At 40.3% G+C, this 13,807-nt stretch overlaps 1 protein-coding gene and 1 long non-coding RNA gene across 10 annotated transcripts in view; one reads left to right on the top strand and one right to left on the bottom strand.

The window, feature by feature from the left end:
* The first annotated feature begins 405 nt into the window (after window positions 1–405).
* LOC310847221 overlaps window positions 406–13,807 on the top strand; it is a 55,189-nt gene continuing 41,787 nt past the window's right edge. The window contains exons 1-2 of the long non-coding RNA XR_014565674.1: window positions 406–1,154; window positions 9,304–9,408. This is a non-coding gene — a long non-coding RNA (uncharacterized lncRNA). The remainder of the gene's footprint in view (window positions 1,155–9,303; window positions 9,409–13,807) is intronic.
* DIDO1 (death inducer-obliterator 1) overlaps window positions 4,251–13,807 on the bottom strand; it is a 67,035-nt gene continuing 57,478 nt past the window's right edge. For all 9 annotated transcript variants that reach the window (XM_083744090.1, XM_083744080.1, XM_083744088.1 and 6 more), the window contains one exon: window positions 4,251–9,384. In XM_083744090.1, coding sequence (XP_083600216.1) covers window positions 6,089–9,384 — 3,296 coding nt within the window. In that variant the 3' untranslated portion in view covers window positions 4,251–6,088. The remainder of the gene's footprint in view (window positions 9,385–13,807) is intronic.

The raw sequence follows: 13,807 nt of genomic DNA, 5'->3' as shown, positions 1-13,807 counted from the left end.
AGTCCTGCTGCTCCTCTCGAGTAGGCCCGTTGGAAGCCAAGGGACGTGAGGCGTTCGGGAGCCCAAGCTTCTTGCCCCGTCGGCTTCGGTGGGCCTGTCCTTTAAGCATGAGGGGCTCAGGCCAGTCCATGCCTACTCGAAAGTAAGCGCCGCTGAATCCTGCGGGGCTTGCTCCTAGGTAAAGGACAACTTCCCCTTGGATCGTTGATCCGGATCATCCCGCTCCACATTGGGCAACACAAAAGATTTTTTAAAAATAAAATAAATACCGCATAAAGCTGAATAGAAATCACATCAAATCATAAATTATCCTCCGCGTTTCCCACAAGGATATACAGTACACTGATTTTTTTTTTTTAAAAAAAAAACCAACAACAACCCGTGAATGCCGTTGCGTCCAATTGCAAAGGCAGGTTTCGCTTCTTGCACATCTGTTCAGAAAATGGGATTAAACTCCCGGGATTGTAAACCCTAATTTGCAAAAGTCCGGCTACACATACACTTTTTTTTTTTGAATCACATATTGCACCCTCCTCTGAACCATAACACATTTAAATATGACTTTTGTTTTGCTTAATTGCTTTGAGTATTAAAAAAAAAATTCGTTTCGTTTTGCTAGTTTGGGCTGGCCCTGAATCTCTAGGATAAAAGCCAAGAACAGTTCAAACTCATTAAGAGAGTTTTGAAATATTAAGCGGTATACAGCATAAATGCTTCTAAATAAATATATGCATTACCGTTTATATTTACATAATTGTTACTTTTAAATGTTAAACTTCTGGAAGAGGCAACTGTTCCACAAAGGGGAAATGTTCCTTAAGCTAAATTCTTTTCTCTTAGGTATCTCCAAAAGAAATCACCTTTCCCCTTAGGTTTTCCTAACTTTACAGTCGTTGCAAAAATAAAAGAACAATTTCCTCTCAGGACTTCCATGTATTATAGAATATATTGCTGACATAATGCTGTCAGCTGCATCAAATTCTTTTGCTGGCTAGCTCACTGGGCTGTTTTGAAGATTTTTTTATTTTATGGATTTTTGCGGCTTCTGCAAGTACATGGACAGCTCCGCTGTTTCTTGGTGAGTCACCATTTGGATGACAGTCCTATCCATACTTTCCCACCAAAGTTTGCTATAGCGATGGCTGGGTGGAAAGGTAGGTTCTAGCTTGCTGCAGTATCGCAAGACCTAAAACTTGACAATTTGCAGGTGAATATGTGAATTGACATTATTAAAATGTATTTGCGATAATTTCAGCCACTACAGTGTCCTGATGCATTCAGACTGTGATGACTACTGGGCAGAGCAGGAAATTTGCCACCCAATGCTTTACTGAGTGATAAATAAATGTACAGTGGTACCTCGGGTTACATACGCTTCAGGTTACTGTACATACGTTTCAAGTTACAGACTCTGCTAACCCAGAAATAGTACCTCGGGTTAAGAATTTTGCTTCAGGATGAGAACAGAAATCGTGCTCCGGTGGCGTGGCAGCAGCGGGAGGCCCCATTACCTAAAGTGGTGCTTCAGGTTAAGAACAGTTTCAGGTTAAGAACGGACCTCCGGACCGAATTAAGTTCTTAACCCGAGGTACTATTTCTGGGTTAGCAGAGTCTCTAACCTGAAGCGTCTGTAACCCGAGGTACCACTGTATGTGAAACAGCCCTGCTGCCTGTTTTAATCCTACATTCCCCTTCTACCAAATAGTAAAGGTAAAGGTAAAGGTACCCCTGCCCGTACGGGCCAGTCTTGCCAGACTCTGGGGTTGTGCGCCCATCTCACTTAAGAGGCCAGGGGCCAGCGCTGTCCGGAGACACTTCCGGGTCACGTGGCCAGCGTGACATCGCTGCTCTGGCGAGCCAGAGCCGCACACGGAAACGCCGTTTACCTTCCCGCTGGTAAGCGGTCCCTATTTATCTACTTGCACCCGGAGGTGCTTTCGAACTGCTAGGTTGGCAGGCGCTGGGACCGAGCAGCGGGAGCGCACCCCGCCGCAGGGATTCGAACCGCCGACCTTTCGATCGGCAAGTCCTAGGTGCTGAGGCTTTAACCCACAGCGCCACCTGTGTCCCTTCTACCAAATAAGAGGTAGCCAATTCCTGTAAGTCAGCTGTCTTTCATCGCTCTTTTGTGCACGAAAACAAAATGTTTGAAATCTGTCACAGAAGAACATATGTATCTTACAGGAGTGGCAGCTTGGCCCTGCGACTATGGGTGCCATGCAGGGTGTATGGCCCTGGCACCAAAATTTGTGAGTGCTCATGTACCCAGGGAGTTGGCACCTATGGCATGGGTAGGCAAACTAAGGCCCGGGGGGGGGGTCACCTAAATCCAGCCCACGGATGGTCTGGGAATCAGCATGTTTTTATATGAGTAGAATGTGTGCTTTTTATTTAAAATGCATCTCTGGGTTATTTGTAGGGCATAGGAACTTGTTCATTATTTTTTTTTCAAAATACAGTCCAGCCCCCAACAAGGTCTGAGGGACAGTGGACCGGCCCTCTGCTGAAAAAGTTTGCTAACCCCTGACCTATGGTATTCGACCAGGCCGTTTTTTTCCAGCCACTCCCATCTCCTTTCCCCTCCCACTTATTTTCAATTTCCCCCTCTCAACACCCTATCAGCATTCTACATACTCTGCCTCTTTGCACAGCTGTTGTTCTGGCTACATAAATGAGGGTGCTCAGATTTGGAGTAAAAATACAGGGTGGATTGTTTGAAGTATTTAGCCTCCTTTATCACTGCAGCAGTTCTGAGCAACCTTAGGATCTCTTGAAACCATTGAATTCTTTTAGCTTGCATTCTGTAATCAAAGATCAATATCATATGCCAATGTGTGCCAGCTTTGCTCTAAAAACTGTAATTATTATTGGCAGGCAGTGGTGCACCTCCTCCACTTCCCAGTCCAATTTAACCATGTGCTGAGATATTCAGAACAATATCCCATAGGCAAAACAAAAAAAAATTCCTTCCAGTAGCACCTTAAAGACCAACTAGGTCAGTTCTTGGTATGAGCTTTCGTGTGCATGCACACTTCTTCAGATACACTGAAACAGAAGTTTCCAGACCCTTCTATATAGTGAGAAGGTGGGGAGGGGTATTACTCAGAAGGGTGGTGGGAATGGGTGGTTGGCAGATAGCTGTGATGAGCCTGTTGACGACTCTTAACGACTGCAATAGGTCTTACAGGGAGAAGCAAGGGGTGAAAAGGTGAAAAATGGCTTTGTCATGTAGGGTTTGGCTTACTCTGTGCTGGAATACTGGAATCTAGATTTTTGTCCGCCAAGATTTAACTCACCAAAGTAAACTCCCCATTTTCACTCCCCCCCCCCGGGAAATACAGGAAGGACACCCCTTTAGCTTCTGCACTGAACATGTGCATTCAAGGGACAGGATGAGTGGTGTAATCCCATTCCCTTCAACATAAATTCAGCCTAAACTTGGAGCTCTGCATACAGCTCATGTGTGTACCAAATTTCAGTTATTGTTAATGTACAAGTGCAATGGTCCTGGGGGGGGGGGTACATTTCACACACCCTCTTTCAATAATAGGTTAACAAATGCCAGCCATCCTCCAGGTCAGGCTTTCCTAGTACAGTATCTGTTTTGTGAGTTACAGGTAGGTAGCCGTTTTGGTCTGCCGTAGTCAAAACAAACAAACAAATTCCTTCCAGTAGCACCTTAGAGACCAGCTAAGTTTGTTATTGGTATGAGCTTTCGTGTGCGTATCTGAAGAAGTGTGCATGCACACAAAAGCTCATACCAATAACAAACTTAATTTGTCTCTAAGGTGCTACGGGAAGGAATTTATTATTATTTTGTTTTGTGGGTGTTTGAAGTACCTTGATCATTCTCAAATATACTTCATAGCTACAGTTTTGTAGAGAAATGACATCTTTCCAATAAAGAGCACTGGGGGTTGCATCAATTGTTGCATGAGTGCAAGGGAAGACCTGGGTTCAGTGTAGTACTGAGAGGCATGACTGCTATACTGACATGCAGACGGAGCACTGAGCATCATGTCACAGGACAGTTTGGCCAACAGCCAACCAAATGACCATACTTTTTTGTTGTTGTTAAACTATTTGAGTGATGTATTCCTCATTTTACTAAGTGATCTCTGGCTGAAGAGCTCATCTAGTGGTTGCAAAGTCAACTACCCATTCCTCTTGCATCTTCTCAAAATAGAGTAGTGTATTTGGATTAATGTGGCAGATTCTATCTGTTCCTATGAAAATTTTGATACAACGGCTTTCTTTAGATGTTTATTTGACTTACAGTAACAAAAACCTATGAAGTTCCACATTTAATGTACAGTGATATATTCTGAAATATAAAATACAATTTACATAAACCCCTTTCAAATAAACCTAAACAAACACTTGATTTTGCATACTTTCATATATATCTAAGTTAGAAACATTTTGAATAGAAAAATTACATCATAGTAGATATTTATGTTCTACACTACCTCTTTCTTTTTAATATTTCTGCAAAAGAGTTTTGCATACAGGTCATTGTTTAAATCAGTTTGTCCTTGATGTTTAAAGTGTAAGATGTACCAATAATAAAGTGTAAATCTGTAGTGATTTATTTATAGGAGTAGTGCTACTTGAAATGCAGATCTGAAAATGCCAATGTTACGAATCTATTTTTACATTTGCAAAATGTTTATAAAAATATCAAAGTAACTGCTCAACTATAAGTGCATAAATTCAGTTGAACTGGTAGGATTTCCCCCCATGCATTCTTTTGAATTATGAACTTGAAAGATACAGGAAAAGTAATAGTATACTGCATTATTCACAGTGAAAAGCTCTCCTCTTTAAAGCAGATTTGTTAGTATCAGTTTTACTACTCCATTTTTTACACAAATATTTATTTCCAATGTTATCAAGATAGCCATGAGTGTGGCAAGAACAGGACTGAGGATGTATTCTAGCCTAATTTAAGCACTTTTAAGCTCCACATATTTCAATGGGGCAGTTATTACATACTTAAATGTCTCCCATTGTTATTAGTAAGACTCAAAGGTACTTAACACAACTTGTCCAAATATTTTACTTTGAACACTGGAAAAGTCAAACTGCTTAAATTATCCATATTTATTCTGCACAAAGGATTAGATCTCCAAACTACTCTCTTTTCAGTCAGTCATTTGAACCATTTATAAAATGTTTTCCAATAAGTATGTTTTAAAAGTTTAGTTGCTTTGTATAGAGGTGTCATTAATTTTTAATCAATTACACTTTTTGTACAAATTCAACATTAAAAACTTTAAACTAAACAGGAAATATGGTTACTTACTCAGGCATTTTTTTGTCTTAGTTGAAAACTGTAACTCAAAATGCCCTCATGTAAAAAGGAAGATAATGAACCTAGAAGCTTAATGTTTATTATTCAAATACTCTGCCAGCGGCTAGAAATACTGCTCCCCAGCAATCTTTCTTTAAATACACAAAATCCTGCCCTAATTAGCTCAGGACAGAAATGTTGGGCTCTCCTGAATGTAGGAACTACTGTACTGAAACACCAAAATACTATATATTTAAGATGTAATGGTATGGCTTCTAAGATATTGTTTACATTTTCATAAAATTACATTTCAAGTTAGTGGAAAACATAACTTTACATCCATAAAAAGCAATGTGCTCATTGAAGAGAGTTCCCATTTTTACTTCTGTAAATGGAAATTTAAAGACAAAGTGAGTAGGAAAAAAACAACATTTTAGAACTGTAATGCTGTAGGCATTAGTTTTTCTGTGTGGATGGAATATTGGATCCCCCGGTCCCAGACCCCTGGTCTAGCAGGCAGTGCAATGGTCCAAGACTAGGTGGAAACAGTACTCAGGCACTGTGCCCATGCGGGAAAGGATTGTGCCTTACATATCTTATAGAGGAAGGAGGCGAACAAAATGTAGCAAGTCCAGCATGTACCTGCTTAATATATGCATTTACAATCCAAAATCTCATTTGTGAAACAGGTTTTACCAAACTATGCCTAACGATCAGAATATACAATATGTACAAGTAATAAAGAGTCATGTTTTTCTTCCTCATGTGGCTCATTATTGAAGAATAATTATGTTTCTATGTCTGCTTAGCGGAAGAAGCTTCTGCATGCGATGCTCTTTGGCCACCAGTTTGTGTTTCTTGCTTAGAGTCCTTATCGCACTCCTTACTTTTACTCCGGTCCTTGCGATCTCTTGCTCTGTCTTTGTCACGGTCTCTATCTCTTTCTCTATCCCTTTCTCTGTCTCTACTTCGAGCTCGTTCTCTGTCCCTGAATCTGTCATAATCACGGTCTCTGCTTCTTGATCTGTCTCGTCTTCGGTAAGTATCTCCATCTCTGGTTCTGACTCTCTCTCTGGTTCTTTCCCAGTCTTTCCCCCGTTCTGAATCTCTATCCCTGTCTTTGTTATAGTTTCTCTCTCTGTTTTTATCCCAGTCTTTTTCTTTATGTCTCTCCCATTCCCTTTCTCTCCCCCTATTCCAGTTTCTGCCACGGTCCCTTTCCCAAGCCCAGTTGTGGTCACGATCTCGTCGTCTATCATCCGTTACTCTATTTGATCGATTATCTGACTGATCAGACTGCTCTAGTATTTTTTCCTTATTACCTCCCTCAAATCTCTCTCTTTGTCTCCCTTCAAAAGTCTGAGCTCTATAGTCATTACTTCGGCCATCTCGAAAATCAGATGCTGACCACTGTGCTTCTGTCTCAGAACCCTGCCCTGAAGTATTAGGATGAGAGGCAGGTGGTCCAGTTTCATCCCACATCTCTTTCCTGTGTTGAGGTGGATGACTTGGAAGATCCAAGAGTGGTCTGGGGCTTGGCTTCATACCTTGCTGAGATTGTCCTGGAAAGTTATGTCTATTTGGGGGAGGTTCATTTTTTTCTGGAAATGGACCAGGTGCAGGTCCCCTTGGTCCTCCAAACTGATGTGGTGCTGGACCTCTCTGATTTGGAAACCTGGGTGGTGGGCTCCCTCTCCGTTCTTCAAACGGTGGTGGTAGAAGTCCTCTTGGTCCTGGCATGTGACTTGGGGCAGGTCCTCTTTGTCCTTCAAACTGATTTGGAGGAGGACCTCTTGAACCACCAAAATGGTTAGGTGATGGACCTCTTGGCCCTCCAAACTGAGGTGATGGGCCTCCTCTTTGACCTTTAAATTGATTTGGAGGAGGCCTTCTTGGGTTCCCGAAAGGAAAGGGTGAAGGTCCTCTATTTCCCATAAACTGCGGAGGCTCAGGTCCTTCAAATTGTCCAGGACCACCACTCATCTCATGATATTGGGGATCTGCATATTGGGAATCCCTGTGTTCCATGTGAGGTTCCCTATGCTCTTCAAATTGAGAAGTTGCAATTTCTCTTGGCCCATCAGGAAATGATTGTGAAGGGCCCCTATTATCACCAAAATGTGGTGGTGGTGGTCCATGTTGTGCAGAAAATAAGGAAGGGATAGGTGCTCTTGGGGCTCCAAACCTGTTGGGTGGAGGCCCTCTTTGTCCATCATTATTTGGTAGAGGATTATGCCCTTCAGTAAACTGTTGTGGTAGACCCCTCTGTCCATGGAAATCTGGAGCACCACTCATTAATGGAGGACCGCTTTTGTGTCCAAGAGAAGAAAATGGGGGCCCACCTCTTTCTTCATCATTTTTAATTGTGGGTGACTCCATTTGTTCATAAAAGTGGCAAGGCTGTGGATTTCTTTGGTCTTCATAATGTGATGGACCTCTTTCTGTTTCAAAATGGCCAGGAGCTTTCTCCTGAGATGGGAACACTGGGCTTGGGAAAGAATCCCTTGCTACCCCTGGAACATTTTTCTCCTGAGATTCATTTGACCAAGCTACAGACTGAACACTGTTAGGTGAAGAGAAAGTAGGGAGGAAACATGGATTGACAGGGGTAGGTAGCAGTACTTTACGAACAGGTGCAGTTGTAGATGTTTCAATAGAAGCTGGTTTATTTAGAGTTTCCTGGTGAACCTGTGGGGCATTTTCAGGGTTGATAGTGGGCACATCTTGTTCAGACATAACAGAACCTTTTTCACTAGTAACCCATGTATCTTTATGACTAGGATGAGGGACAGAAATCAATGTTTTATCTGCTTTGTCAAGTGCAGTTTGCAATGGACCTGCATAGCTGGGTAGAGGAATTTGTACTGTAGGCGATTCTATAACATGCTGCTTTACATTAGAGTCAGCACTTTCATTACACTCTGTTAGAATCCTTCTAGCTTGTCTGGGATCTCTACTTTGTCTAGGATCACTTCCTTGATTTAACAATTGAGTTTGACTTGTGGATGTAGGCAATTCAGATTTTTCAGTAGTTTGTTTTTCATGTTGGAATAGCTCATTTTTTGCTAGAGATGATTTTGGAGGTGGTGACATCAAAGCATCAGAAACTGAAAAATGAGCCATTGATACACCAACAGCTGCTCGTTGTTGCCTGAGGGCTTCTTCTTGTTCTTCCAGCTGTCTTTTCTGTTCTTCTATTTGTTTGTTTAATTCTTCTAACATTTTCTGTTGCTCTACCAAAGATGGTGGAGCAGATACATCGGGCACAAATGAAGATGCTGCTGCCAAGGAGTGGCTTTTAGATTCCGAAAACATTTTATTAGGCAAATCATCAACAGTAACCTTTGCCTCTTCTAAGATAGTTTCATCTTCTGGATCATAGGCTTCATCTTCTTGCTCTGAAGTTTCACATCTTTTTTCAAGACCACTTTCACAACTTTGCATTTCAAAAGCTTTCTGTGGAGCATACTCTTCCTCAGGATCATAAGGCCTGTCATCTTCCTCCTCTTCTATAGCTTTGTCTTTTGACATTTGTCCAAATTGCTGCACAATGGGATCAAGTATGGGAGCTGCTGGTAATCCTTCCTCACCAACAGTCTGCATTTCAGTCTGAGCACCTTCAGAATCCTTGGAAACAGGATCAAAAGATTTCTTTTTCCCAAAAAGAGTTTGCAGGATGTGATCAAGTGGTGTGGCTGATTTTGAAGATGAGGAAGCAGTAGAAGATGCAGTAGCTGTGTTAATTCCCAACACAGAAGCACTTGATTGTGCAACAGTGGCTGAGCTTCCAGATTTAATTGATGACAATATTTTTAATGCAGACGTTGGCTCTGGGGGTGGAGGTGGAGGAGATCCAGGTGGTGTTGTACTGACAATTGTTTCTCCAGTATAGAGAGAGAATTTTGCAGGTTTTTTCTCTTGCTGAGAAGCCATATTGCCTTTAGGGTACGCAGATACTTCAGTTTCTTCCTGCAACTGAATCCTGCTTTTCTTTTCTTCCATCTTTTCAGTTTCCAGTACAGCTGCAGGTCGCTTAGTTTTCTGACAAATTACTAATCCAAGAATTAAGTTTGGACGTGCTGATTCAAGCCCTGTAAGACAAAACAAGATTTCATGTAAGATTTTTTTTTTAAAAAAATTAAGCTTGAAATCAGTCATTGCTAAGATTTGTAACAAACAATGTGAAAAATGTTACAGAACACTATGCATACTCTACTTTATTAATGAATGTAATAATAATTAGCAGAAAACAGCACATTAAAGTAACTATCAGACTGTAACTAAGTCAAAAACTGTATTTTCTTCTCAATATTACTAAGAAACCAATATATGTTTTTATGTAGTAAAACTGGTGATTGTCACTTGATGATGATGATGATGAAGATGTTCTTATCATCATCCTTAACTTTCTCCCAGACAGATACTCAAGGCTGCTTACAGATAAAATAGAAACAGCTAAAAACTTAGGGGAGGGGGAAACTATTTAATTCACAGCACCAGCCCTTTCCTTAAAAATCAGTACTAAAAGGCCTGTTGGAATAAGAACGGCTTCACCTGCTGGCCGAAGGACAGCAAGGAGGGAGTCAGTCGAACTTCTCTGCGTATGTTCATGATGCCTATGAGATTCCTCCATGGATCATGTCACTTATCTACAAAGCACAACCCTTGCAGTACAGTCCTATGCCTACCCACAGCCAAGTCCCATTAAGTCCAATGGTACTTACTCCCAGGTGAACGTGCATTATTAATTTGTTTATCATCCATCCCACAAAGTCACATGTCACGTTACAGCAATGTAATGCACAATATTAATATCAATTTAAAACAAATACAATCAAAATAATAGGGTGGGAACCAAAAATATATATCTCAGGTGTCAAAGGCCAGGGTAAAGAGGTGTGTCTTCATTATGCACCAGAAACTACGTTTTTAAAAGGTGCTGAATGCATCTCTGTGGAGAAGGAATTATATAACTTAGCAGCTGCCGCATAGTGCCCTCTCCCAGGCCATCACCACCCAGGGTGGCAGAACTATCAAGAAGGCCCGCTCTCCTGATCTTAACACCCAAGAGGATCTGTAGGAAATAAGGTGTTTTAGACACTGGGATTTGTGGTTTAGGGCTTTAAACACTAGCATGAGCACCCTGGATTAGGGAAACATGAGTTCTAAATGGAATCCCAGTAATTTGGCTGCTGTATTTTTTAACCAATTAACCTTTCAGAGACTGATTAGGTCCTTAATAAAGAGTGGCTCTTATTATTATTAGTTACTTGTGGAATCCTCAAATTTAGGATTCCACAAGTAACTATATATATTATCAGAGGGTAATAGAAAACTGTGCATTTTTATGATTTCCAAATAATTAACAAATCAACAGCCAAATGAGTAGGGTGTTGTTGTTGGTTTTTTATATTATTATTATTATTATTATTATTATTATTATTATTATTATTATTACGACCACCACCAGTTTTGCCAGTCCTGCTTTCAGCAGACATACAAACATCTGATCTTTCTGTAAGTCATAATGATGGTTAACAAAGCACTGCATAATGACTGGGGGAAATACAGAATTACTCAAAGGAGAAATGGAACAGAGGTAATTATAGAATAGACTGCTGAGAGAGAGAGATCCAGCTATTTCCACTTTAGTTAAATGTTTCAATGAGATATAACCTTACAAGGTTAGTATCACTAGGTCAACAAATAGAATTATACATACACCTAGGCTTTTACCATTCATACTATTATATATGGAAAATGAGTAACAATAAAGCCCCTGGAAACCACTGTTGTTGTTTCATAAGGTTGCGCTTAAGTTTTTTATTACTATACATGCAACAGAGACTCCAGCCCTAAGAACTGGACAGTCATGTAAATGAGTCTGATTAACGCACTGCTTTTTCTTTCCTCAACTCCAATTTTACCATCCATTCTGCCCACTTGTGCAAATGTTCAGGAATATAGCTAAGAGTATATGAATATTATAGACTTAAGAATAGTTAAATGCCATGATAGTTCACACCCTAATAGGTTACAGTAAAACAGATCAAATATTAAGTAGCCTATTTCAATTTATTAGAAGAGTGCTAAGTAATGAGGATGAAGGATCTCATCTTCTGAGAATAATTTTGTTTCCGATTTGCATTAAATGTATTATCATTTGGAGGAAGATAAGGGCAAGTACAATATTCAACTGATGCATTATTTCCAAATTTGTAGTCTTTTTATATCTTACTTCTGCATTATATCCAATACTTTCATCTAGCAATCCCAGTGATTTAGCCCATCAGATGCCTCCCACAATCACTAAAGTAATAATTACTGGAGTGGCTACTACTCTACATTTTGACAGTCAATGCATTATTTTGATTTTCTCGTTTTAGTTGGTTGTGTTCAATTCTCTTTTGTGTGTGATCTTTAAGTAAAGCTGAAGTACTAATCATTTCCACTACTATTACTTTTTAAGATTTTGATCTTAACACTGATGATGTTTATTAACTTAAGTTGCCCTAAATATATTTAATAGGAAAAAACTTCACTTTGTTTCTCTTAAAATGAAGGAAGTTGGCATTTCAGTTGAAAAGTATAAATTGTTTGGCTGTTTAAAATGTAGCATGTGCTCAGAAAGTCTGCTGAATAAGGATAAAAACCAACGACTTAACAAATGTATTGCATGAAATAGGAAAGTACTTTTAGAAGACAAAATGTTTTAGAGCAGCAAAGAATAAATGTAGAATGATCATTACTAATAACTCCACATTAAAAAAAACCATGGTTGTGAAAAATGTTTATTCTGACCTTTAAAAAACTTAGTTTGTAATTCCGAAGGAAGCTGTCATTTGCATCCCCTTAACTGTTCTGATTAATTTATCTTCCAGTCCTTTACACCATTACCTGGGAGTAATTCCCATTGAACTCACTGGGCACACTTCTGAGTGACCATGCAGAGAATTGTGCCTAAACTTTCATGGACAATTTGATCAGCTTTTGCCTATTAATCTTACAAAGATCTGTGGTACTCCACATAAACTTTGGTGTTCTCAGAACAATCCATCTACACTTCTGTCAAGCCATGTTTTCTCCTTCCATCATTTTTTTGACACACTGAGCAGTTCTACTGTAATGCTGGCATTCAAAAGTGTTGTGTAGTGTTGAGCTAGGCTTACTGGGTTCAAACTATATATACTTATATTGCCCTCAAGGTGGCCAACCCAGTTTTAAAACCAATGGGGATGTAGGTGAGAAGTTACATGGAAATAAAAACAATTTTGCATTAGTTAACTACAATCTCTTGTGCACAGCTAAGAAGTATTAAATAACTGGTTATAAGTAACTAACCTAGTTAATTTAGAAAGGGTGGGCAGAAATGTTTTATAAACCAGCTTATAAATACAAACCCTATAAAATTTAAAACCACTACTTAAGAAAGCAGCTTCTGCGTGGCTGTTTAGCCTCTGTGGATAATGGAAACATGAAGCAAGCCAGGTTACAAGCAATGACTATTGGGGATAATGTGACAAAGAGACTATACTCTTTGTGGAAGCATAATGAGCAACCATGTAAGCCTGTTTATTTATTAAAGTTTATCAATGGCTCCTACATGCCTCAATGGCTCTATTCAACCTTCAGTCAGAGGCGGCATGGCTCTAAATACCAGTTCCTGGGGATCTAAGGTGGGCACAGTGCTGTTGTGCTCATGGTCTAGTTTGCAGGCATCCCACAGGCATTTGGTCGGCCCCATTGAGAACATGATGCTGGTCTAGATGGGCCAATGGCCTGATTCAGCAGGTTCATCTTAGGTTCTTATAAGAGCCTAGTTAAAAAAATGAAAGTGTGTCCCAACATTTGTTTCTGGATGAAGGTTAAAAATATTGATTATTTTTTTTAAAAAAAGCTAGTCTTTTTTTTAAAAAAAGCTAGCCTTCTTTACCTGAACCTCAATACAGTCATACCTCGGGTTACAGACACTTCAGGCTGTGTGTTTTCAGGTTGTGCACCGTTCCGAACCCAGAAGTACCAGAATGCGTTACTTCTGGGTTTTGGCGCTTGCGCACGCGAAGCACTAAATCTCACTTTGCGAATGTGCAGAAGCGCTGAATTGCGACCCGCGTGTGCGCTGCAGGTTGCGAACGTGCCTCCCGCACGAATCACGTTCACAACCCAAGCATCCACCGTAATGTCCCTTATTCATAATTGGAATTGGCAGCAGTACTAAGACTAGTTTACACAATCCCTCAATGTTAGTTGTGCTCAGCCTGACCAACAAGCGCCAGCTATCTAGTAAGCAATATGATTATTATAGTTGCTTTTGAGGAAAGCAGAAAATGAATTTCAGTAAAAAAAAAAAAAAGGCTGTGGAAGGGTGTGGTGCCCTGTAAATGTTGCTCCTCGTTAGAGTCACCAATCATTTTGGGCCAGTGAGCAATGTGCATATTGGAAAAGTTGTGGGGGGTACGTACACACACACACACACACACGAGAGAATGAGGAGCCAAACATGCACAGGAACCT

Source organism: Podarcis gaigeae (genome assembly GCF_964106915.1).
Source record: "Podarcis gaigeae genome assembly, chromosome: 6".
In the NCBI taxonomy this organism is placed as follows: domain Eukaryota; kingdom Metazoa; phylum Chordata; class Lepidosauria; order Squamata; family Lacertidae; genus Podarcis; species Podarcis gaigeae.
This window is presented reverse-complemented; position numbering and strand designations above follow the sequence as displayed.